Raw genomic sequence first — 26,249 nt, forward strand, 5'->3', positions numbered from 1 at the left:
AAAAATTCTTCGAAGTTTGCGTGGCTGGTGAAAGGTGAACTTGCACTTTTCTTTCAAAAATTTCTCCAGTTACACGAACCGTACAGGGTCGTGTGGCGTGTCATTAGACACGTAATCACATGTACTATTGCGCCGAATAGGGACTTATTGGGTTTAAAATTCATCGACACTGAAATATGTGCAGTTAAAGTTTTCAACCGAAGACGTACACTGTTCTTACTGAAATTTCTCGAGGTCCACAAAACGTACAGGGTCGTGTGGGGTGTCATTAGAAAGGTAATTTAATGTGCTTTTGGGCCAAACAGGGTCTTATGAAGTTTTCCAGTTTTCCAACGAACCCATGCCACCTTACGGAAATGTAATTCGGACTACGAAAACCCATTTTTCGACTTTTTGGGGCCTAGGCACCAAGGCCTAACTAGGCAAATATAAAAAAGCACCGAAAAAAGTAGCAACAATTTCGGTCAGTCGAAATTCAAAAGTATCCCTCATGAACAGTCTCTAATGTTACAGTTTGTACGAGATCACAACAGTCTCTAAAGCTTAAACAAAGGGATAATAAGTTTCCTTCGTTGCATTCTTTAAAATCCGTGAGAAGAATTAGAAAGGAAATAGATGTCGACGTCTAAGTTTTATCCTACTTTTATTTCAGAAGATAATTTCAATTAATTCCAATTTTTCAAATTAGTAACGAAATAGCGAATAGCAACAACATTGACTATTTGTATATGACTGCGAATAATCACTTCGTTATTATGCTGGTGGTTATTTGTATAACAGCTGTAAAACAAATTCTAGGGAAATTAGGGAGTTTGTAATCCCTGATGTTAAGTCAAAAGGTTATAGATCCAGGGACTATTTTAAGAAAAAACATTTTTCCATAAAATTTGGAGAGATATGGACAAATCTTTCCTCATCGTTTCGAGTTCGTTGTTCGATCTCCCAAAAATAGTCCGTGACTTTTTGGCACACCATCAGCAAAAGGTTACGGATATCTTGAGAGAGGATATCCCAGGTAGTGTCCATTAAGTTAAAAATTACGCGTGCAGTGTACGGTTACTTCTAATTAAAAAAAGAACCTGAAACTCTAAATTAATCCCGTCGGATTGGTAGATAATACTTTTCGACTTCGGTTGCAAATTGACCTTTTAGGAACAAGCTGTAAGACATTATTTCGCATAATAATAAAGTTAATGGCATATTTCGGAACAGACAATCCAATGTAAACAGCATCGTTGAGTTGATAGAGATAATCATAATACATTTTGCCATGTTGCTCGTTTCGCATACAGATAGTATGTATAGCAGTAACTATACTATTTTGATGCGGATAGATGGCTGAACGTTCCATATAAGAAAAACCATTTCATATTCTTAGCTTCTGTTTTCTTCTTATTTATTCAAAAAACTTCTCTACCGTTAACTCTAACACACAGGTATCAGCTCCCGGCAAAGTTATATTGATTACTGGTTGTGAATCACCGTTGGCTTGGTTTTTGGCAAGGAAACTCGACGAACTTGGTTTGAATAAAAATTTTGCTCTTTTGTCGAATTTTACCATTAACGATTTTTGTTGTTTTTTTGTTTTTGTTTTTTTTGGTGTGCTCGGTAATTATACGTCAATTCTCTAAGGCTTCACCATTTTTGCTGGCTTCACCAAACGAGCATGCGAAGATGCCGATCAACTGAAAGAGGAGGGCACTGGTCGCATTACCATTTTACAACTCGATGTAACTTCGGAACGACAGGTACGAACAAAATGAAATTTACGATGATTGATTGGGGTGATGCAGTGACTTTGCACATGGACCGTTGCATACGTAATTGTAAACCCACAGTTCAGTCAAAAAACTGTAAATGAATTCAGAGATAATATCAACCAACCAATGTTTGAAGAAACGAAAAAGCTGCAGAAAAGCTTTCGAAACAATTTGTTGAAGCTTTCATTCATCAAAACGAAAACTTTTGCTTTTACAGATGCTTGAAGCTTCGTTGCTAATTTCCGAAAATCTACCAGAGGGAACACGAGGATTATGGGCAGTTGTTCATTGCGCACAATGGGTGGCGTTGGGTGAACTTGAATGGGTTCCTTTCCCCGTTTTACGTAAATCGATCGACATAAACTTACTGGGTATGAACGCTTACCAGAGAGTGAAGCTTTTTCCATTGTACGGTTTTAACCGTTTGAAAAACGTTTTTCTATAGGTGCCGCCCGTTTAACGCAAATTATGTTACCATTGGTACGCCGGGCTAACGGACGGATTGTATTTCTATCATCGGGTAAATATTGGGTTCGACTTCTTGGTGCATTGTAGTTTTCGTTTCAAATGAAGACGAAGAACAAAATCACGCTCTTACACTCAGGTCAAACTCTTGAGAATTGAATGTGTTTCAGCTCTCTCTCGGATTCCCGCTCCAGTTCGTGGAGCCCAATGTGCTACGCAAGCTGGCTTGGAAGGATTGGCTGTGTGTTTGAGACATGAATTGAAACCGCGTGGTGTTGATGTGTCAATTGTATCAGCCGGTGAATTTGCAGCAGGAACTGCTTGGCTATCTGAGTCGTCAATGTTGGAACAAGTAAACTGAAAACGAGTTTCTTTCGATGAAATATTTCTAATCCTCGACTATTTCCCAGGCAAGAAACATGTGGGCCTTACTCAGTGATGAGCAAAAGCAGACATATGGTGAGGATTATTTCGAACAGGCACTTCGTTCTCTGGAGAAGTACACCAATGTGGTAAGGTTTAAAGTTGAACGGTAGACGAGCTGAACATTTTTTTAAAACATTTTTGCGGTAATTCGTTAAAGGATGCCGATATCTTGCCAGCTGTACGGGCTTTGATCGACGCTTGTATTCGTACGTTCCCATTGCCTCGCTATACGCCAGTGACGCGTGGAGAGAAAATTCAAACAATCATTGCCGAACACTTTCCACGTTCCGTTTACGATATCTTTTATGCCAATTAACAGAACGAGCCGCCTGGACATACACGTCTCTGATTTTATTGATTAATGGTATACATTTTGTGTAGATAGAGCCAACAGCATTTCTTAAATGTGTAATAGTTGTTTAAATTTGCGACAATTTTTTTTTCTCGAATATTTTCCGGCCGAACTAAATCAATTGTAACGTAAATAAAATTCAAATGAAACATTTATTCGATGTGGTTTGCATCCCAGCTAAAATACCAACGCAAGGTAAGTATTTTTAACGGAGTGACTATTCGACCGCGCGGCCAAATAGCCAGTTCTTCTTTAGTAGACTATTTGACCGCGCAGTCGAATAGCTAGTTCTTCTTTAGTAGACTATTTGACCGCGCGGTCGAATAGCCAGTTCTTCCTTAGTGTACTATTTGACCGCGCGGTCGAATAGCCAGTTCTTCCTTAGTAGACTATTTGACCGCTTCTATCGTGAAATCATTTGAAAATTTTTTGTTTCAAGCTATATTTTTGGGAAATATATTTCGTAAAATATCATCTAAATACCCGTATCGTCTAACTTTTTCATGCAAATAACAGGCACGATAGTTAACACATAGGTAAGTCTAGATTGATAATTTCCACTGTCGACTGCCAAATACAACTCGATGGTATTTGCTTGTTTTACATCCAGATACAATAATTTTACTAGGCCCCATCTTTTGGATGGGTCAGATCCCTTGACTGACTGACTACTTTTCTCAAGAAGATTTTTGTAATCCGAGCAAAAAACAAATCACTCTAAAAGTATATAAAAGTATACCAGGGTATGCGTACCCTACTTTCGATACAAAACACGTATATGAGAAATTCCAGCACTTGATCATATACTGGCTCATACGTATTTTCAGTACTTAAGAGGCATCGATGATTTGCTGAAAAGTATACATTTGGGTGATTTTTAAATACTGTCTTTTGGTGATATATTTCCACCAAAATTATCATTTTTCAAGTATGTACGACCGCAATAACGACCACGAATGTGTTAGCTTTCAACATAAAATAGATTTGGTTGTAGCAGTTTGACCAACCCTGAGAAAACTGAGCAGTTTATGAAAATTTCGGTACACTGGTTACTTTTTTCAGAACTGGTCAAGTGACTACAACCAAATCTACTTTCTGTTGAAAGCTAATACATTCGTGGTCGTTATTCACGCCGGTAGTGCGGTCGAAATTCAAAATGGAAAGTGCGGAGGTCTTTCTAACGTAGCGTCATTTTCATACAATGAAGCGTTGAAATGTATTTTTCGGTTCACTTTTTCATCGAATCGTTCACTTAAAATTCAAATTTTAGGCACACTTACGGCGTGAATTGCGGTCGTGTGTTTTGAAAAAAGGATTCTGATGAAAAGATACCATCAAAAAGGCAGCACGAGATACAGACCCTGGAAAGAGGCGAATTTCTTGCTTACATATTGAATAAAAATGAAACTCGTGTGATTACGGCCCTCGCTTCGCTCTGGCCGCAAAGTTCACACTCGTCCAAACTTTAATTGTTTTCTTATCATCGATATAAAGATATTACACACACAAAATTTTGGAATGAATCCTAGAATATTACTCCAGTATATTCCATTAACGAGCTTAACCCAAAAATGTCTTTCTTAGTGGGATAATTGTCTTTTGTGGACCATTAAGAATTACTCAACTAATAACACGATAATATCACGGGACGATACAAAAATTCTTTTAGGAATATCTCTGAGATCCCCCGACCGTCATAGCCCAACTTTGAACTTATCCTCGGGAATGGAATTCCCCGTTGAATAAAAAAAGTTTTTGAAATCCGTTGAGGATTACGTCAAGCTATCGTGTTATCTCGGAACGAGACAAAAATTCTTTTGGGAATATCTCTAAGATCACCAGCCCGTTACGACCCATCTTCGAACTTAGCCTCAGCAATTTTATTCCCTGTCGATTAAAAAAAAGTTTTTGGAAATTCGTCGAAAACTACTCGAGTTATCGTGTTATTAAGGAACGAGACAAAAATTCTTTTGGGAATATCTCTAAGATCACCAGCCCGTTACGACCCATCTTCAAACTTAGCCTCAGCAATTTAATTCCCCGTCGATTAAAAAAAAAGTTTTTGGAAATTCGTCGAAAACTACTCGAGTTATCGTGGAATCAAGCGACCAGACAAAAATTCTCCTGAGAATATCTCTAAGATCACCCGTCCGTTATAACCCATCTTCGAACTTAACCTGAGGAATTTAATTCCCCGTCAAATAAAAAAAAGTTTTTGGAAATCCGTCGAAAACTACTCGAGTTATCGTGGAATCAAGGGACGAGACAAAAATTCTTTTGGGAATATCTCTAAGAACACCCGACCGTAATAGCCCATCTTCGAACTTAACCTCATTAATTTAATTCCCCGTCGATTAAAAAAAAGTTTTTGAAAATCCGTTGAAAATTACTCAAGTTATCGTGTTATCAACGAATCATCAAAGTGTGACAAACATTTTCTGTATTTAAGGTTTTTGGTCATACATTCATGCATTTTCAATCATAGTAGTGATCATTGTGTGACAAACATTTTAGGGTGTTTATCATCCGTAAGACCCATGACTTTCGGTCAAGGGAATAATATAGCTAAGTTGTCAATTTTTATAAATTTTATAAATTAAATCATAAACCAAGGCGTTTCGGACAAATTAGAGAAAATTTCCCTTTACAAACTAAATTTTAAAACTAGGTGTTTCACGCAGATCGGAGTAGATTTTCCTTTTACGAAACTTTTTTTGAGTCTTAGACGTTTCACACATATTAGAGTAGATTAGTGCTGGAGGTCTACTTTCGCGATGTTTTGCGATGCATGGAGGGATATGTATGATGGATGTGGACTGTCAGATCCCCGGTAATTCTCTATAATGTTTCACTACATTGAAAATACATAAAGTAACTAGTTTGACTGCATGCACCACAGTAATATTTAAGTGCTAACATTTAGGACAGTCATGTAACGTGTGTAATGATAATGATGCCCTCTATGGTCCTGCAGAGAACTTGAAACTAGTCAAGGCAAAGGCGCAGTTAGATGTCATGTATGACTGCTACTATCGCTTTTAAAAATCTGTCTAATTGGGAGTGGATCCAGATCACAGCGCTCTATGTGAAGTGTGAGTCAGTCCAGTCCACTTTCGCAGTCCCAAATAAATAATTGAATTAATTTTACAATGTTTCGTGATTTGGAGGCTTTAGTAGAAACGTGAAAAACTGTTGCGCTATGCGTTGGTGAAAGTAAGACAGAAAATTATTTACAAAAGGGTGAATCAATATTAATATTATGTTATGATGTTTCTCGGTTTGTAGTAGCATGAATTTCAAGTTTTGAAAGCCCTTAACAGATAGAGTTCCCTTTCATCTTTAATAATTACAAGCTAATCCTGCCAGTGTAGACTATTTGAACGCTCAAAAAATGGTGGGACAAATAGTCTGGACTCATGGGAATGGCTATTTGACCGCGCGTTCAAATAGTCTACACTGCTAGATCTGGCAATTCGCCCGCTAGCGGTCAAATAGTCGTCACTGCTAGGAATTTACTGTGTAAGTTACTGTGCCGAAAAATTTACTGTGTTAGCGGTAAACAAATCTAGTGCCATGATGAACTAGGAGCGAGACTACTAGATATACCGGAACTCCTAACAATGCTTTTGCGTTTTTTTGTTTGCAAACCTGACAATCGGCTCCGCTCTGTCTGCTGGAAATGTAAATAGTAGACAAGCTATCCACTAGGTTATTGAGATGTTCAATGCTCAGGATGATTTACTGTAGTCAAAATTTGCGTTAGTTCAGATAATTCCTTTGATAGTTTTAACCTGATTAATTGAAAAGTAGAAAGTGAGCTTATTCTTCGAATATTAAATTCTCAAAATTTATTTTGTAAAAAAAATAATTAGAAAAGGATAATCATCTGTTATAAGCAGGAGAGACACAAAATAGCGATGACCTCCGGAAAATGTATTTTATTTGTAGCAAAATTCATGTATCAACGAATGAAGTAAAAGATTTTGCATTAAACATTAGCGGGTAGTTCAAACAAAAAGGTGTGACAGATTGATCTTACAGTTTGAGATTAAAATAAACGAACCAAAAACGGGGTAATTTTTAGTGACGGTTTGACGAAACTATGGCCCACCTGTTGGGTGGATCAGATCCCTTGACTGTCTGAAATTCTCAATAGTTTTTGTATTGGTAAATGATTTGTTAGAAATCAATGAAATGTATTTTTGATGGCCACAAAAACATAACTAGAGAAAGAACTATTAGATCTAATCTGTCTTAGTCACTTATTAATAATTTCATTCTATTTAGTATCACTGAAAATCTTCGAGGCGTTCTGTAAACACCGGTATATTAGTTTTTATTTTTATTTATTTTATTCGGAATAATCATCGACAGCATGTTTGCCAACTGATGATGAACGATTACAACGATTATCAATCAAACTCTTAAAAATTATAAACAACAAATGAAACCTGACGAAACTTAGAACGAAAACCAACTATCACTACAAAAAACTTGAATAAGAAAAATAACTATCGCGTGCGTCTTAGCAATACTGAAACCAATCTTCATCCAACTACCCGGCTATGGTATCAGAAAACGTATGAGCCAACGGCGAATTTCAGTTCACAATCAATTGACAGAGACTTGATCAAACGGCGATACGTGGACCTATTGGCTCGCGGGTCAACTAAACGACTAAAATTGTTAAAAATCCTGGACAAATTGCAAACCGGCTCGAAAAAGCCGTAAAACGTGCGATGAGTCGGAACGTGCAAACACTCATGAAAACGGAGGGACCTGGAAGGTCGGTTAACGACGAACTTTAAAGCGAGGTCGGGAGCATCAATACGACAGCTGAGAAGATCATGCACGAAAAATGCGCACAGATTTAGCCTTCGCCTCGACAGAGTCTCGATCCCGAGAGTTTTACACCTAGACACATAGGAGGGAAGCCTGTAATTAGCGTCTCTCCTAACAGTCCTACGGAGGGCATAAATGACAAAGTTCTTTTGTATCGACTCGACCTTGGCTACTCTGTCGGTTTGCCAGGGATACCATACAACCGAGGCATACTCAAGATGCGAGCGAACGAGTGCACAGTAGACACTAACAAGTTGGTGAAGCCGTAACACATTCGTTTCATGAATCCAAGCATCGAATACGCTTTCGATACAACATATTCAAAGTGAAAATTAAAATTGAGCGCACAGTCAAGAAAGACTCCAAGATCGCGAATAAGCGTCACACGTTCCAAAATGGAAGCGTCGATATAGTAGTTGAACAACACTGGATCTCTGGATCGGTGGAAGGAAATCACCTTACACTTATCAATATTTAGCGGAAGGCGGTTACGGCAACACCAGCGAGAGAGTGCGTCAAGGTCACGTTGAAGCAACACACAATCGAGTATAGAGCTCACACGAAGAAATATCTTCAAGTCATCAGCAAACAACAGAAACTTGGCCGAAGCAAACACTGACGTGACGTCATTGACAAAAACAATAAACAAAAGAGGACCAAGGTGACTACCTTGAGGAACTCCTGCCGTAACGTCAAACGAACGTGACTTCCAACTCGACAACTTCACGTATTGGGAACGACCACTCAGGTACGAGTGAATCCAACCGAGCAGACTTGAGTGAATGTCAATCTCTTTCAACTTCTGCACTAGCAAGCTGTGAGACAATCTATCGAACGCCTTACGTATGTCAGTGTACACAGCGTCTAGCTGACAGCCGGACTCCATGACATTGACAGCCTCATTAACAAAATCCACTAGATTCGACGAAGTTGACCTCTTCCTCATAAATCCATGTTGCTTGAAAGACACGACCCTCTTCAACTTACACATCAACTTACCGGCTACAATCGACTCAAAAAATTTCCCAAATGTCGGCAATATCGCTACATCCCTGTAGTTTTCGACACTAGACCTAGCGCCACTCTTGAAGACGGGGGTGACGTAAGAAACCTTCCACCGTTTAGGGAAACTAGTCCTCAGCGACATGTTAAATATAAAGAGAAGTGGAGCGGCTAAGACATCCGAACAGTTCTTCAAAAACAAGGGTGAGACATTATCAGGGCCATCGCCTTTTGATGTTTTCACTCCATTGAGCGACTTATACATCGATACTTAATATTACAGGTCTGGTTTTATGCTCACATTAGAGTGTTATTAGTGTCTATAAAATGCCCAGGTAAAAATATGCCTCGCTTCGCTCTGGTAGCAAACTTCAAACTCGTTAATTTTTTTCTTCTATTTATTAGCTTCTGTTCACAATACAAAATCAAATTCGTTTAGCAACAACAGCTAGATTTAGGTCAATATTATATCTATCTTGGAACCAAACCTCAGGAATTACATTCGTCACCAAACATTTTTTTTAAATCGGTTGAGCATTGTTCAAGTAATCGTGTTAACAAAAAGGAGAAAAGGCTTCTTTTGAGAACTACTCCCAGATGATTGAACCGCGAACCAGTACGCTCCATTTTCGAACTTGACCTGAGGATTGCAATACTTCAATCGAATAAAAACAACACATAGTGATCGGGTTACGTTCGATGTATTTTCTGTTGTAAGACCCTTGACTTACAGTCAATGAAATAAGATTCTTCTTGATTCTCAGCAAGACTTTATTATCTGAAACGAAAACTACGTTGTGCCACTAAAACGCACAAGTTGAGAAAGAAAAATATTTTCTGTAAAGTGAAAAGCTCTCCAAGTGAAAAGTTTTCTTTGGAACTTTACGGAATTCTGATTGTGGTAGTTATGGAAACACAATTTTATTGTCGCATCGCTACAACTTTCAAATATCCATAAATTTCCATAGAATGAGCTGAGCACGAGGAAATGTGCGTTGATTAACATTAGCCCCAAAAATTCATAAAACTTCGAAAGAACAACAACATCCAACAACAACTTTTATTGAATCAGGAAAAATATTAAATTATGAATGGAAAAACATAAAAGTATTTAATCATCGGCGCTGAACTTGCAAGACCAACAAAACCCAAACCCGAATCCAACAACAATGTTCAACAGATTCTGAAAATGTTTCGCAAAACAAATCTGGAATTATGTTTCATCAATTTCTGATGAATTTAACATTTTGTTGGCTAATTACGCCGGAGAGTAATTACGACGGAATACATAACCAAGGCAACATGTAGTAATGTCTAGTCTGGTGAGGGAAAGAAAAATGATTTACAGACTCCGCACCCAAACCCGGTGATACAATATACGGACCGAAATGTTAATCGATAAAAAAAATTATTTTGAATTGTAAAATTGCTATTAATTGCTAAATATACGTTTCGAGGTACTCCACACTCCCAAACGTACATTATGAGGCTTATACGGCTCGTGCCGATTCGTAATTAAAATTAAAATTTCTTCTGAACGTCACGACAGATTGATGCAAAATCTTTTACTTCATTAGTTTTACCATACGAATCTCTTTATAACATCCCATTGAATGCTCATCGCTTATTTCTGTCGTCACACTCGATAACAGATGTTGAAGACTAGTCTAACTTTATGACTCACAGTCAAGCTCACAGTCTGAGTATACCATAGTGAGGACTAATGTACTAATACAACAATGAACTTGACCCAGCTACACTATGGCATTGCTAAAACCATTAAAAAAATATTTTCATTAAAAATTCAAAGTTTCATTAAATTTACTCGTGAACGAAGTTTATTTTCCAAGCTTTTATTGCTCGAGCAAATATATTTCACTCTTCTGAACGTATATTGCACAAACATCATACCACAACAGTGTCGATGTATGTACAGATTCGCTCAGTTTGTTGTTGGTAACAGAGTTGTTTTTCAGTATTTGCTTCTAATGTACGACCTGTGTGAAAAGGCGATAAAAACGAAACGACCGATCGAAAGTTTTGTCCATTACTTATCGAGAGACCTCACACTAAATTGTGTTTATTTTATGTTTGGCAAACGTTCACTGCTATAACGTATTTATTGCCAAAATTCCTTCTTACTCCCATCAAATCGTTTCCCTTCTTATTTCCATCAAAACGTTCATAATAATATTCAGCAGCAGTAAGAAAGCACGTAAGTAGACCGTATTCTAATACCCGCTAAGGTGAGGTGAAGTGCTCACACACACGGGAGTTGTAACTCATATAATGGACGAATTTCGAAGAAGATTTTACACCACAAAAATTTCGCTCAGATTTCTTTGTAAAGAAGGAACACTTTTCGTTCTGTAAGCTTCGGAGTTTACATAAAAGCTGCTGATTCTCAGGGTGGCTATTTCTCCAGGTAATCTACAATAGCTGCCATGCAACAGCTGTATTGTCTCATACAAAAAATGCAGCTGTGGCAGACATTACTGGAAACAAAGTTACCTGCAGCAGGTTAGATTTTCAACTCTTTTTTTGTCAGTGGCCATGACTTTTCGACAAAAATTTTCGAATTTACTTGAGGATAAAATCTAATCAGTTGCCATGGAGGAACTTTACTCCCGGACTATGCATATCTTCAGAAAAAAGGAAAAAATCTCAAAATTTTCACAAAAGTGATTTTTCTAGAAATATTTGTCCTATAAAGAGTCTATCAAATACCCCATCTTTTGTGAATGACACAATGACCGAATATGTATTGAAGTGGGTTTAAATAACGAAGTTCTACTAATTCAGAACAAATCCAAGTGTTCAGCGGACAACTAGCCCCAACAGTAGTTATTTATCTCTCAGAAATTGAGATAGAAACTAAGTCATGATAATTAGTTCTCAGTTCTTATGCGTCGAAGTCAATAAATAAAAATGTTGGAAGTTTGAAGGAAACGACTACAAATCAAATATCCGATGCAAAACAGTGTGTTGGGATGAAGAATATTGCTAGATATCATGTCCGGAGCGATAGCGGAGGACTTGACGCAGTCTAACTTCCAAAAAAAGAACGAAGAAATTTTTTTGAGACGCGGCAACTATATATAGGCGAGAATTTAAGTTTCTTTCCTTTGGCCTGTATCACCACAAATCCTATTCTTATTCGCGCTTCAAATACGAGCAAAACGAGCTATGACTCGACTATGTAACTTTAAAATTGCCGGAGATACATCGTTTTGAAGTTGGTCATTTTGATAGAAAATGCACCAAATTAACGTTTTCCAAACAATCAAAATCTTTCAACTTACTCTGTATGTTTCTATCTATCTATCTGTCTATCTATCTGTCTATCTGTCTATCTGTCTATCTATCGACGGTCGATCTCGGAAACTAGTCAGCCAATCTCCATGAAATTTTGCAGGAACCTCAGGGTGGGCATAAAAATGAAAATGTGTCACGCCATTACCCCAGGAAAAACCATAATTTTGTTTTATTGGCCTCGAAGTGGTTTCTGAGTGTGGTTTTCGAGGGTCGGGAACGCGTTTTCGGCTGTAGCTTCGCTGTATTGAAACCTACAGAGGAGTGCGACCCATCAAATGAAAGGTATTCGTAACACGATTCGAACAAAAAAATAATTCGGGGCAGATTCGTTTGAGCTAAAGTGATTAGAGTGACCAAATTTTGAGCTACTCGAGCGTAGGATGAAAGGACTAATATTTTTTTGGGTTATGAAAGATAGAGAGTTACTTTTATCGGCAAAGTCTCAGAGTTTTACGAGTACAACATAGGGGCATATGTGAAAAATGTCGAAAGTTGGAAATGGGTGGGTCAATTATGTTCTTAGAGGTATTTCTTGAATGGTGGCAGATAGACAATTACTTTCTTCGTCAAAGTCTCAGAGTTTTACGAGTAGAAAAGAAGGGCATTTGTGAAAAATGTCGAAAGTTGGAAATGGGTGGGTCAATTGGGGTTTTAGAGATATTTCTTGAATGGTGGCAGATAGACAATTACTTTCTTCGTCAAATTTTCGATTTTCGTCAAATTTCAAATTTCGTCAAATTTTCGATTTTCGTCAAATTTTCGATTTTCGTAAAATTTTCGAATTTCGTCAAATTTTCGAATTTCTGTTATAAACTGTTATAAAAAGCAGTGTTCTAAAACTTCTAAAACGACTGATATCCCAACAAAAATCTCTTCGAGAAAAGTGTGACGCAGTCTTTGAAGTACAATTTCTAAAATGAATGATATCGCTAGAGTTGACGCTTTCAGCTTCGTTACGCAAAAATTAAATTTTACACCCAATTTTAGTTCAAACAAGCTGGCTTAGTTTTTCTCATCATCTGCCAAATAATTTTTACCAAAAAAAATTGACTGGAAACAACCAAAATTTTACCAAAAAAATCTGCGTCGCAAAGTGGCAAATGTTCAGGAACAGAACAGCAAGAAAATTTATCTGCCACATGCGACGCAGATTTTTTTGGTAAAATTTTGGTTGTTTTCAGTCTAAATTTTTTTTGGTAAAAATTATTTGACAGATGATGAGGAAAACTAAGCCAGCTTGTTTGAACTAAAATTGGGTGTAAAATTTAATTCTTGCGTAACGAAGCTGAAAGCGTCAACTCTAGCGATATCATTCATTTTAGAAATTGTACTTCAAAGACTGCGTCACACTTTTCTCGAAGAGATTTTTGTTGGGATTGCAATATTGTCACGTATTGAAATGAATTGCATTTTATGAATGCCATGCCAAATAATAAATGCATCCATGTCGGTCGGTTGGCTTTATTAAATTAGCATATGTGATACGTCGATTGTTCCCTGAAACGATGAATTTTGTCTGTCCAATTTCGCTTATTAAAAAAAAATGAGTGACGTGTGGCCACATGCACTAAATTAAATTGAATTCATTTTGCCAAGCCAAACTCAATGAAAAATTTAGCTGGGAAACATGGTCGTCTCTCTCATTGCCATTTTCTTGGTTGGTAAAGAACTATAAATTATAGTCGACCTTCGCCACGATATTTCCAGTCAACCAGCCACATATTCTACACCTGTGTATCCAAATGAGTGTTCATGAATTTTTAATTTTCCATCTGTTATCCAAAGCGAAGGTCACATATGGGTGGTATACGTACACGGTAAACATATTCACGTCGTACAGACCTATAACATGGAGTATTTGTTGCTTCACCAAGAATGCTCCTTTCATTATCCCATCCAATAAAAGTGTTTTAGCCAACATTAAATATTCACGTAATTCGAGAGAAATTTTGTTATGTTTCATGTACCAAACACAAACATTGCTCCAGGGAATGTGGCTCTATTAACCTTTCACTGGCAGCAAGCATATCAGACGTCTTACTATTGGATCTATTACTTTATTCCATCGAAGTATTTCCAAGAGATTGATTTCTAATCTTTTACTTCATTTCATTGAACGTGAACTTTTTGCTATTCTTGTCGTTTATTACATAACAGATGGTAGACCTTACGGACCCATGATACTGTATAGTTATCTCGCTTATTTATTTCGTTCATTCATTTCGTTTGCATAATCAAGTAACACTGTGCAGCTCCAGTGAGCTAAGTAAAACAATTTAAACGAGCTGCTTCTCGTTAGGAATGGGTATAAACTCTTGGGAAAGCCAATTATCACACATTTTAAGACGACAATGTTGTGCTAAACATGTAATTTGAGTTTGATTTATTTCATTTTAGCCAGATGGTCTCTGCAACCGGGTGCAAATAGTGTTTCAAAGACAAGTTGCATCGGGGTGTGGTGTAAATAGTCTATAATACACTATTTGTAGCAGGGTGGAAATAGTTATGTAACGGTATTTACACGAAACTGTCGAAACATACAATTATTAGGTCAGTTTGTACAAGGAAGATTCAAGTTGCTTCAGTTGAAACACCGGATTTACAGGTTACTTTGTGTAAGGAAGATTTAAGTTCAGACGATGCAAGTAATTTGTAGCCCAGTTTGAAGTATTTGATTTTAAAGAAGAAATAACTCGTCTGTTCTCGTCTCAAGTTGAGACACTCAATTGTTAGAACAGGGAAGGTTCATTTTGTGAAAAAATGAACTTTTGCAAGACCCTTTTGCGTGAAAATTATGCTTCATAGACTGTTTGTACTTGACTAACTATTTTTGGCTTACAAACATGGCCGGCTGGCTCGATAAAGACATTCGGGTGTTGTATGAAAAAAATTTGCAAAAAGCCCTTCTTCTTAATCCATAGAAAATATGGCGTCGCCCGAATGCCCATAGATCATCTTCAAGACCGTTTGAAATGCCATCCACGTTAGGAAATGCCATTCTTCTTCTTCTTCTTCTTCTTCTTTTTCAGCCTGTTTCTGTCCACTGCTGGACGTAGACCTCCCCAATTCTTTTCCATTCCGAACGATTGGTTGGCACTTGTTGCCAATTTACGCCTGCAATTCTCTTTATACCATTACTCCATCTCTCTGGTGGTCTACCTCTAGGTCGTGTTTTAGGTGGTCTCCAGTTCATGATCTTTTTGGTCCAACGTTCGTCCGTCCTTCTTGCAATATGTCCCGCCCAGCTCCACTTTAAAGATGCTATTCTTTCCATGACATCAACGACTTTTGTTTGTTGTCGAATCCATTGATTTGTCATTCTATCTCTGAGCGTAATTCCAAGCATACTTCGTTCCATAGCTCTTTGTGCCACTCTTAATCTATTTTCGGAAGCTTTTGTTAACGTTAACGTTTCCGCTCCATATGTGAGCACAGGAAGGACACACGTATCGAACACTTTACCTTTCAGACTATTGTTCATTTTGCTTTTGAAAATTAGCCTGAGTTTTCCGAACGCTGCCCATGCAAGACCAATTCTACGTTTTATTTCTGCAGTTTGGTTGTCTAGACCCAACTTCAATTTGTGACCTAGGTACACATAACTGTCGACTCGTTCACCGATTTTAATGTCTCTGTCGTCGTCAATGTTTGTCATGATTTTCGTTTTTGACAAATTCATCTTGAGGCCGACTTTGTTTGACTCCTCATTCAGCTGTTGCAACATAATTTGCGCCTGATCTAGATCAGCTGCCATCAGGGAGACTTAGGTGATATGGTGTCACCCTGTCGTACACCTCGGCCAATTCTGAATTTTTCAGTGCTTTTATGAAGTTTTATACACGACGTAGCGTTTTTATAGACGTATCGAATTGTGTTGGAGTATCTTGAGTCTACTCTGCACTCGTCTAATGAGTCCAATATCGACCATGTTTCCACTGAATCAAAAGCTTTTTCAAAGTCTATGAATATCAAGACCACAGCAATCTTGTATTCATTGCATTTCTCAATTAGCGTTCTCATCACATGTAAGTGGTCGTTTGTGTTGAATCCTGATCTAAATGCAGCTTGTTCAACAGGTTGGTAGAAGTCGAGCTTCTTGGTGTTCCTCTTCGTAACTATTTTCATGAACAACTTGTAGAGTGTTGATAGTGGGTCGATAGTTTTCCAGCTTTGTTATGTCTCCTTTTTTATGCAGCAATGTTATCACTGCATTTTCCCATGCTTCTGGTACTTCTTCCCATTGGAGACATTGATTAAACAAAGTCGTTATTGCACCCAATAATGAGTCGCCACCTAGTTTAATGGCTTCCACAAAGAATTATACATTGCCACTTACAATGCCAGAACACTGTCGTCAAGGGCAAAAATGATCGAAATGGAAGCCGAATTAGAAAAGATCAAATGGGATGTGATAGGAGTGAGCGAAGTGAGAAAACCTGGAGAGGAATGCCTTAAATTGCAATCAGGTCATACATTCTTCTACCGAGGAAGTGACAGTCAGATGCTGATGTACGGTGTCGGATTGTTCATAAACAAGCGGTGGTCAAACCGCATAACTCACAAAAAAAAAAATGCCATTCACGTTAAAAAAATCTCATACAAATTAACACGTAGGGGATAATGCTCGAGCAGGCACTTTAGGCACGCCGGAAGTGCTAAGGGAGTCTAGGAATACCTCCAAATAAATTTCTAAAAATCAAAAGTCAAATTTTTGATTTTTAGAAATTTATTTGGAGTTATTCCTCGACTCCCTTAGCACTTTCCGGTGTGCCTAAAGTTGACAAGTCGCAATAACCGGCAACGTGTTGAATGAACGAAACATTTAACGAAACACAAATGAGGCTACGTCTAAAAGTACCTTATCTTGACCTACAGAGCTAATTAAACAATTTATCTGCGGATAGGCGCTGTTGCAAGCCAGCAAGACTCCCCGAACATTTACCATATTTTCTGTAATAACTCCCGCCAGTGCAACTGCACCGAGAGGTGCCTATACTCCAATTGCAGTTCTTTCAGAGTTAGGTAGAACATTTCAAATTTTAAAATCATAATGTGAAATATTATACCAAAGAAAACTGTTTTCACGACCCTCTGACATGACTCTAATTTTGACTTGTTTACAGCGAAAATAAACGATTTATGAAAAGAAATGAAAGGTATGGGTTGTCTAAATTTGAACGACGATTTACCCGAATTGCCGAGCCTTAGCTTTCGAATAAGTTCAAGTTTTCTAAAGCGAATTCTGATGGGTGCCTCAAGTACGTACTACACAGAGAGAAATCCTGGATTAGATTTAAATCTTTTTCGGATTACATATAGGACCAAATTTATTTTTGGATTGAAATCTAATTTTTCGAAAGATTACTTGCATTTAATCTTTCGAAAATAATCTTTCGATGGATTAGATCGAAATCTTGCAAGAGATTAAAATTTTTTTTATTTTGAAATTAAATTTTTTTTTTCAACTTATATTTGAATATCGAATCAGATTTACTTGTTTTATTTATTCTGAAATTGGGAATTTTATTTGTTTAGTTGAAATTAAATGTTTTTTTTTTACTTACTTTGATCAGGATTTGAACTCTTTCACCTCGGTACCTCCGTATCTCCAGTCCTGTACTTTACCACTGAGCTATTGGGTTCTTAATCTTAGCAAGATTTAATTTCGAACCGTTGTTACGGAGATTTTAATCTTTCAAAGATTAAAAAATAATCTTCTGAACGAAACCTTTGTACCGACTGAGGTAACCATCATAGTAAACGAGTTCAAATCCTAATCGAAGGCAACATTTTTTTTCTTCATTTTTTTAATTATTATATTTCATAAATCTGGATAAGCAACGATAAGGAAGTTGAGCCTGACAAAAGTATTGAAAAGTAGGAAAATATTATAATAAAACGATATTTTGCGCCCCATATTTAATTGTACAATTGATTAAGAAGTATAACAGACCAATTTGCATGGAAGAATTTATTTAATTTTGCAACGATTTTCAACTCAAATTAATATTCCTAAAGAAAAGCAAAAAAAGGTCTCAAACATTTCTGTGCTGTGGTTTTTAGTTTTACTTTGAATCGCTAACATATGACAAAAAATTACACATCTACCACCTACTAGATTCTAATCATAAACTCTAGGTACCATAACAACGTTCTTTGAAAAAAAAAAAAAAAAAATCCGTGGCAAAATTGTCTATAGTTAACTTCACTTCTCACTGCTACTATCAATTTTAGCCATTTTAATCCGAAACGTAATCTATCGAAAGATTTAATTTTTGTAATCTTTGAAAAAAGATTGAAATGAAATCTTTAGAAAAATTTAAAATGTTCGTAATCTTTCCAAAGATTAAACATTTAATCTGACTTTTTTCTCTGTGTAGGAAACCATCAATTGAAATTTGAAATTGTATTGTTTAGGTGATGAATGGCGGTTCTGGCGGTAAAAATTCGAAAAAATGTTTTTCCCTTAAAAGTTTTCTTTTATTTTAAGATATCAAACTGATTTTTTTTTTTTAAATCAAATATACGAAACGTTTTACAACACATAGTGAGAGTTGATCAAGGATACATAACCTTACGTTAAGAAAAATAGAAAAAAAATAGAAATTAAAATGTAACTAGATACAAAATGTCGAAAAAGAAAAGAAAAACGGCTTAGCCTCGTGAAAGAACCTCACGACCGATGTCCCAATTAGTTCTGGCTAACGGTCCAAAATCCCACACCTCACGCAGCAGTTGTTTCCGTGATAAAGCAGCTTCGCGATGCGTTTCAAAGTCCAACAAGAATCGAATACCGCCCTTGTGATGGCAAATGGATATCTGAAACGAGTGAAATGAAAACTCGAAATATGGTTTTTACGGCAATCAAATTTCGCAGTCACGGAAGCTACACTGACAAAAAAGATTTGAAAATGTCACCTGTCATGCGTAACTTTGACTCCAGGTAATCTACAAAATCGGCCACAACTGTATGTTTCGTAGAGGGCGCTACAGCTGTGGCAGTTATTCAGATTAACTGGATAATATTGGTTACGAGCGACGACAGTTGAGAATATCAGCTTTTTTTAATCAGTTTTTGTCATTACACACCTCCATTGGATCAATTTTTTCCAAGATCAAACTGATGACTGTGTTCACGTCCATTTCGCCACTCACATTATCCAGCCACAGACGTCGCAGATTTCTGCTGATGGAGAGCTGCAATCGACACCAAGACGACACCAGAATGTTGTTCAAAAATGTGATAGCTCTGTATCCGTCATTTTGGTTCAAGTATATAATGTAGCCGAATCCACGGTTCCGTCCGGAGTAGTTCATCATCAATCGAAATTGCAACACAATTCCAATGGTTTCGAATAGCGGAATGAGATTGTCCTCGTACATGGTGTATGGAATTCGTCTGATGAACACCTTGATTTGATGGAAACAGAGAGATTTTTCAGTTTGAGCCACACTACACCGAGTCTGTTTCGGGAGTGAATTATTTCCCCTAAATTTCCACCAGAATTTCCCATGCAATTCTTCAATTTTGAATGAAAATTTTGAATGAAATCTTGGAGATGACAACAAACAATGAACAATGAACACCGATTCATTCAAAATCATACCTCTGCTGGATCTCGCAATCCTTTCAAGCAATTTTTAAATGTCTCGTTGGTTGTGATACGTTGGCCGTTAATCTGAATTTGGCTGTACTGCCACTTTCCAATCTGAACCACAGACATTTTGTTTGCTACGATGCACCACTGAGGCAATGTCCTTTTCTGGATGAATCAGTTCCTATATGGATGAGTAAGCAAAATTTGTAATTGAAAAAAGTGTGCAAAACCGGACATTAATGGATGGGTATCACAGGTGAATTTGGTTGGATTGAATTCACACTTTTTCATTTCGAAAAATCAATCTGCCACCCGCAGCTGTCTTTTATAATGACTCGAGTGAGTCGAGCTTCGCCGAAGCGAAAGTCTGTTTGAATGTGTCTGCGAATAACTGGTTCATTTGCATTCTTTTGAGGATCGACTTAAAAAAAATCGGACCCATCGTTTTCGTGAGTAGACCATCCGTATATGCCTGGCGAGGTCTTGAGCCCCAGGCGCCGAAACCCAGTCTTAAATTATTTACAGGTGAAAGTAAAAGTTAAAAGTGGAAAAATGGCGTCTCCTCGTTTGGACTTTGTCGCAATGTGGCCAGTAGACGTGATTGGCCTGCATATGAATATGGGTTCATAGGAGAGCGAAAGTCAAGTACTTCATTTTCTGTATCAAATGTGGTCTGCCAAAAAAGAAGAAAAAAAACCTGATGAGGGTCTACCATCTACCATTAGCATGTAATTTAAATATTTGAGACTGGTTTCGGCGCCTACGTCTTAAGACCTCTCCCGGCACATTATATAAACCATACTCCACGAAAATATGGGTTTGATTTTTGGAAGTTTATTTTCAAGGAATCACTCTTGATCATTTCAAGTTTCAATATTTGTCGCTCTTTGTCTTACATTGCAGTCCTCCGAATGCCAATGTCTATAACCGATTTTCAGCAGAAATATATCATGCAGATCAATCAAATCATATTCAAGGAGAGGGATTCTTTTGAAAAAAGGAGCCGGAGAAATTCACGCTAGGCGCATCGATGAATTTAAAAAAAAAATATTTTTGGCTTCTAGGGACCAATACCTATTTGGGCATATATAATCGCCCAAAACCACTTACAGTGGAGGTGTCGCAAGTCCTGTTATCCACTTACAAAAGAACTGATATCGGTGTAGGTGACGCTTACAGATTCGACACGCAAAAAGGTATGCGTCACAAATGGCAGCTGATGAGGAAAGTACGCGAAAGGCTTATCAACAAAAATCATACCAGAAAAATTTTATCAAGAAAATTATAATAAAAAAGTTTGCGTCACAAGGGGCAGATGTTGAGGATCTGCCCCTTGTGACGCAAACTTTTTTATTATAATTTTCTTGATAAAATTTTTCTGGTATGATTTTTGTTGATAAGCCTTTCGCGTACTTTCCTCATCAGCTGCCATTTGTGACGCATACCTTTTTGCGTGTCGAATCTGTAAGCGTCACCTACACCGATATCAGTTCTTTTGTAAGTGGATAACAGGACTTGCGTCACACCTCCAAGTGGTTTTGGGCGATATCAGCTCCTTTGTAAGTTGTGATTTTTTAGAATTGGGTCGAAGATAATAGACAATTATACTATGCAGTTTGAACGAAAATATTCTTCTTACAAAACAGTATAACTTTCTCTTTGATCTGAATCTTCCAGCTTTCATTTGACGAAAATCGAAAATTTGACGAAAATAAAAAATTTGACGAAATTCGAAAATTTGACGAAAATCAAAACTTTGATAAAAATCGAAAATTTGACGAAAATCGAAAATTTGACGAAAATCGAAAATTTGACGAAAATCGAAAATTTGACGCGCTTAAAACGCTCATAGCTCCCAAATAAGCGACTTTTTAGGGAAACAATGAAACACGTATCGACTAGAATCTAAAACTCTATAACTTTGTCTTTTACACGAGGTTTCTATCTGCCTTATTTTTCGAGTTATGGCTGACATAGCTCGCACTTAAAACGCTCATAGCTCCCAAATAAGGGACTTTTTAGTGAAACCATGAAACACGTGTCGAATGAAATCTGAAACTCTATAAATTTGTCTTTTAAACGAACTTTCTATCTGCCATATTTTCCGAGTTATGTATGACATAGCTCGCACTTAAAACGCTCATAGCTCCCAAATAGATGACTTTTTAGTGAAACCATGAAACACGTGTCGAATGAAATCTGAAACTCTATAAATTTGTCTTTTAAACGAACTTTCTATCTTTTATATTCTCTGAGTTATGGGTCATATAGCTCAATGGCTCAAAACGCTCATAGCTCCGAAATTATAAGCTTTTAAGAAAATTCCTTCAAATTAGTTTCTTAGAATTACGTCCTTAACATACCCTGAAAATTTCAGCCAAATTCACCGGTAAATTCAAAAGTTTCGTTGTAACAAAGTAACAAAGGTTGGTAAAATTCATCAATTTCAAAATGTATGAAAATGAATTTCTTCATACAAATTTCTGCAAATTTCCAAGTTTTGAAATTTAATATCTCGGCCAAATTTTAACCTTATGAGGCGTGTGATAGCTCGTTGAACTCGTATGGACGCCCAGATTACGAATAAAATACTTTGGGGGTAGTAGGAGCAAAGGGGGAAAAGTCAAAAAAATCGTGTATATATGTTCCTCAGTCCTGCGGAAAAAAATTTTTGTAAAATTTTTCAGTGTGAACGGACTTGCGTCACGGCCCTTCACTAATTTAGGGCCATGAAAAAGTCCACTGGAAAATGCGCCCGATTTCGGCAGGTCGTTTATCAAAATAATCCCTCGGAATGAAAAAGAGTGCAAATGTTATAACTCCGGTTCCCGGTTTCAAACTTCAATTGTCTTCAATTCAGTTGGAATTTCAAATTATAAGTGGGGGACGGGCGTAAAAGACATCGTTGCATTGCAAATACAATTTATCTCATAACGCAGATGGTGCATCGACAACGACGTCACCAACAATGTGTTTCTTTGAGACTAAGACTAAATATACATTCCATTCAAACCGTTTTCCTACATGAACAGTTTTCCCAGCGCTCTTTTGTTTTCCCATAGAAAAGAGTAAAAATTGATTTGTTCCTGTTTTCCTGGTTCAGTTTTTAAGTTGAATGAACCCTAAACCCGTATTTATACAGATAAAACGCTCGGCAATAATGGTGCCAACAAACGAAATTCTCCTCCCATGTCCAGACAAACATTTATGTCGAAGAATGTGTTTCCCCATTTTTATTTGTGTCTCTTGGATGTAGGTTAACAGTTTTCGGGGATGTCTTTTCCACCCGTTTCTTTATTAAAAGCGCGCTTATATTATGCGGCTCGCTGAAAATTATCTGTGTGTATGACTGCTTCTGGGAATAAATGTTCAATTTCCTTCGTTTTGTGTGCGCCCCAAATTCTTAATAAAATTTTGATTTAAAAGCCCAAAGTGAATTCAGTTCGATAATTACTTTAAAATTGGAAAAGTTATCATTTTTGTCGGTAATATTTTACATTTTGCATTAAATTGAATGGACTCTGGAAAAATTGAAATTCAGCTCGATATTCACTCGACTGAGTAATGTGATTTTACATCGTTAAGTATTAAGTAGAATCAGAGCTGTAGGTACAACGATTTTCGGTAATAAGTCGATTCAAATCGAATTGGGAATATTTTCTTTCACTCAACTTCACTTAATTGAATGAAATTCGTTGGAAAATATTTTAACGCCTAATGGGTATTTGAAGGAATGGCGTTGTTTTTCCAACAAGATTGTCAGCAGGCAAATTTGCCAGAGTGTAGTGTAACTTTCCTATTTCATTAAAACACTAGTGGTCGAAACGAACATCTCAGACACACTAGTGCTAATTTCATGTCTCTGCTAATAGTAGTGCTACAAATGTGAAGCCAAAACGTAAAACAAGTAAACTTCATGTTTAACTGGACATTTTAGCCTGAAGTTTACTTGTTAACTATTTTAGTCTCACTTGTAATAGACAAATACGTAAGGCGAAGGTGCAAAGGCACTAGTACCATTTCACAAAACGGTAGAATTTATTGCCTATTGTGACAGTGCACTTAAGCTTTGCCCACACTGACGTATAAAACTCAAATGACATTCCTAACACACCCAACAACCCTGACACTCTGAACCTTGCTGACACTCTGAACCTTGCTGACATTCTGAACCTTGCTGACACTCTGAACCTTGCTGACACTCTGAACCTTGCTGACACTCTGAACCTTGCTGACACTCTGAACCTTGCTGACACTCTGTACCTTGCTGACACTCTGAACCTTGCTGACACTCTGAACCTTACTGACACTCTGAACCTTGCTGACACTCTAAACCTTGCTGACACTCTGAACCTTGCTGACACTCTGAACCTTGCTGACACTCTGAACCTTGCTGACACTCTGAACCTAGCTGACACTCAAAACAACACTGACAATCCTAACCATACCGACACCCCTAATCCCATTTTTACTACTAATCACACCGTCATTCCAACCGCATTGACATTCCTAATAACACTGGCCCTCTTAACCACACTGACTCTATGCTTTACATCTTTCATTTGATTTTAGTAAATCGTTAGGAATCGTAATTCCTTGGGAATCGTAGCGGAGCCTATTTTCGCAGGAAAATTGCTAAATAAAATCATTTATTGATCTGAAGGTTGAATCCGACACTGCACTGGATTGTATATCATTCGCAGAACTATTATCATGTTTTATCTGTAAATCATCAATTACAACACCGAAAACTTGGGTCTTCTATGTCCTACAGCCTGTCATTTCATATTTCTTCGTAGCAAAAGTATTCAACGGCTTTGAAGCTACAGCATATGTTATGTTACGTGTATGAAACGAATGCCATAATAAAATTTACTCTTAACACCCACAACAAATAAATTTTGTCCATATTGTCAATGTAACCATAACTCATCGTTAGAGGTTCAGCGAAAAGACACCCAAGGGGTGCGGAAGTCTTGTTAGTTTTTCCCACTTTATCTTTATTTTGATTTTGCAGATTATTTATGTGAACTGCCGTTTTTGTACGTACATAAGATACCGTTAGTGGTGGACATATTTTACCGTCAGTGTCCTGGCTAACAAATCAAAAAACGACCCGAAATGTTAGGTGAAATTATAAATCCACAGAAAATGAGATTGACCCCAATTATTTGCGAGGAAAATGGATGTTATAGCATAATGGTTACTGTCAAAATGAAATACAAATGATATTACACCCAACAAAAATCTCTTCGAGAAAAGTGTGACGCAGTCTTTGAAGTACAATTTCTAAAATGAATGATATCGCTTGAGTTGACGCTTTCAGCTTCGTTACGCAAAAATTAAATTTTACACCCAATTTTAGTTCAAACAAGCTGGCTTAGGTTTTCTCATCATCTGCCAAATAATTTTTACCAAAAAAAATTTGACTGGAAACAACCAAAATTTTACCAAAAAAATCTGCGTCGCAAAGTGGCAAATGTTCAGGAACAGACCAGCAAGAAAATTTATCTGCCACATGCGACGCAGATTTTTTTGGTAAAATTTTGGTTGTTTCCAGTCAAATTTTTTTCCTCCGCTAACGCTCCGGACATGATAAAGCGGTCGACAGCCATGGGAAAGTTCTCGTAAAACAATTGTCAAAGAAACCCATTTAACTCGCTTATCATCTGCATAGATATGAATCGATTTCAATTTTTTAATCTGTCACATACGGCTGTTCATCTGTTATTGATAACGACGACAAAAATAATGACAGGCTGTGGGTAATATGGTCCTTATATAGTAAAATGCATGTTAAAAAATTGAAGTTTAAGATTTGAAATCAACCGATGAAAAACACTTTGATCGATGGAAGATGGAAGTAATAAGCCCGATAATAATACTTGTCATATATGCTTGCCGTCTGTAACAGGTTAAAATTTTTAACTTATAGTTTGCTTATTATTAGCGGCTCCTATCGAATGCTCTGAACAATCTGTGAATAAAGCGGTCTCAAAACGAATGTTTAAAAAATTGATGTAAAAGATTTGAAAACAATGTCTCAAAACTTAGATTGAATGAAGTAATAGATCCGATAGTACAAATGCTGATGTTCTTGAATCTTGAAAATTTTAAAAGGTAAAACAAGCGATTTACTTTGAACTTTGAACAATAGAAGTAACAGCTTTAATGGAGAAATCGTGTTGCATTTGTCGCATCTAGAAGTTTAATTGTACACTCTTTATATCAATTCATTCCCTGCTGAAACGGTGTAACACTACATCATCCATGCTTATACTGAAATTTTTGATCGAATATTCATATGAGAATGATTATACGCTCCCTGTTTGCAAAAGCGATTAGTCAAATGAGGATGGAAATGAAAGTAACTGGAAACAAAATTGCGATGTAAATATTTCCGAAAACGAGAAACACGAGAAAATATTTTTATTTGCTTTGATAAATAATCGAGAATAAAGTACACATGAAGCTCTTTGTTGGAATGGT

General features: G+C 37.1%; 2 protein-coding genes and 1 long non-coding RNA gene across 3 annotated transcripts in view; 1 reads left to right on the forward strand and 2 right to left on the reverse strand.

Annotated features, from left to right (window-relative positions):
- LOC119072596 (D-beta-hydroxybutyrate dehydrogenase, mitochondrial) overlaps positions 1 to 3,158 on the forward strand; it is a 36,471-nt gene extending 33,313 nt beyond the window's left edge. Inside the window, exons 5-11 of the mRNA XM_037177851.1 lie at positions 1,437 to 1,521; positions 1,633 to 1,748; positions 1,978 to 2,131; positions 2,206 to 2,280; positions 2,396 to 2,577; positions 2,636 to 2,737; positions 2,809 to 3,158. Coding sequence (XP_037033746.1) covers positions 1,437 to 1,521; positions 1,633 to 1,748; positions 1,978 to 2,131; positions 2,206 to 2,280; positions 2,396 to 2,577; positions 2,636 to 2,737; positions 2,809 to 2,967 — 873 coding nt within the window. The 3' untranslated portion in view covers positions 2,968 to 3,158. The remainder of the gene's footprint in view (positions 1 to 1,436; positions 1,522 to 1,632; positions 1,749 to 1,977; positions 2,132 to 2,205; positions 2,281 to 2,395; positions 2,578 to 2,635; positions 2,738 to 2,808) is intronic.
- On the reverse strand, positions 259 to 16,293 carry LOC119072621. Its single transcript, XR_005086887.1, has 3 exons — positions 15,926 to 16,293; positions 5,022 to 5,026; positions 259 to 308 (listed from the first exon to the last, which is right to left on the reverse strand). It is a non-coding gene; the product is annotated as an uncharacterized LOC119072621 (long non-coding RNA).
- A 2,333-nt stretch (positions 16,294 to 18,626) lies between these two features.
- The window catches only part of LOC119072607 (dead end protein homolog 1-like), a 21,673-nt gene continuing 14,050 nt past the window's right edge, over positions 18,627 to 26,249 (reverse strand). Inside the window, exons 2-4 of the mRNA XM_037177862.1 lie at positions 19,770 to 19,941; positions 19,252 to 19,572; positions 18,627 to 18,981 (exon numbers count right to left, since the gene is read on the reverse strand). Coding sequence (XP_037033757.1) covers positions 18,817 to 18,981; positions 19,252 to 19,572; positions 19,770 to 19,886 — 603 coding nt within the window. The 5' untranslated portion in view covers positions 19,887 to 19,941 and the 3' untranslated portion in view covers positions 18,627 to 18,816. The remainder of the gene's footprint in view (positions 18,982 to 19,251; positions 19,573 to 19,769; positions 19,942 to 26,249) is intronic.

The sequence above is a fragment of the Bradysia coprophila genome (genome assembly GCF_014529535.1).
Source record: "Bradysia coprophila strain Holo2 chromosome IV unlocalized genomic scaffold, BU_Bcop_v1 contig_84, whole genome shotgun sequence".
NCBI classification, from domain to species: Eukaryota; Metazoa; Arthropoda; class Insecta; order Diptera; family Sciaridae; genus Bradysia; species Bradysia coprophila.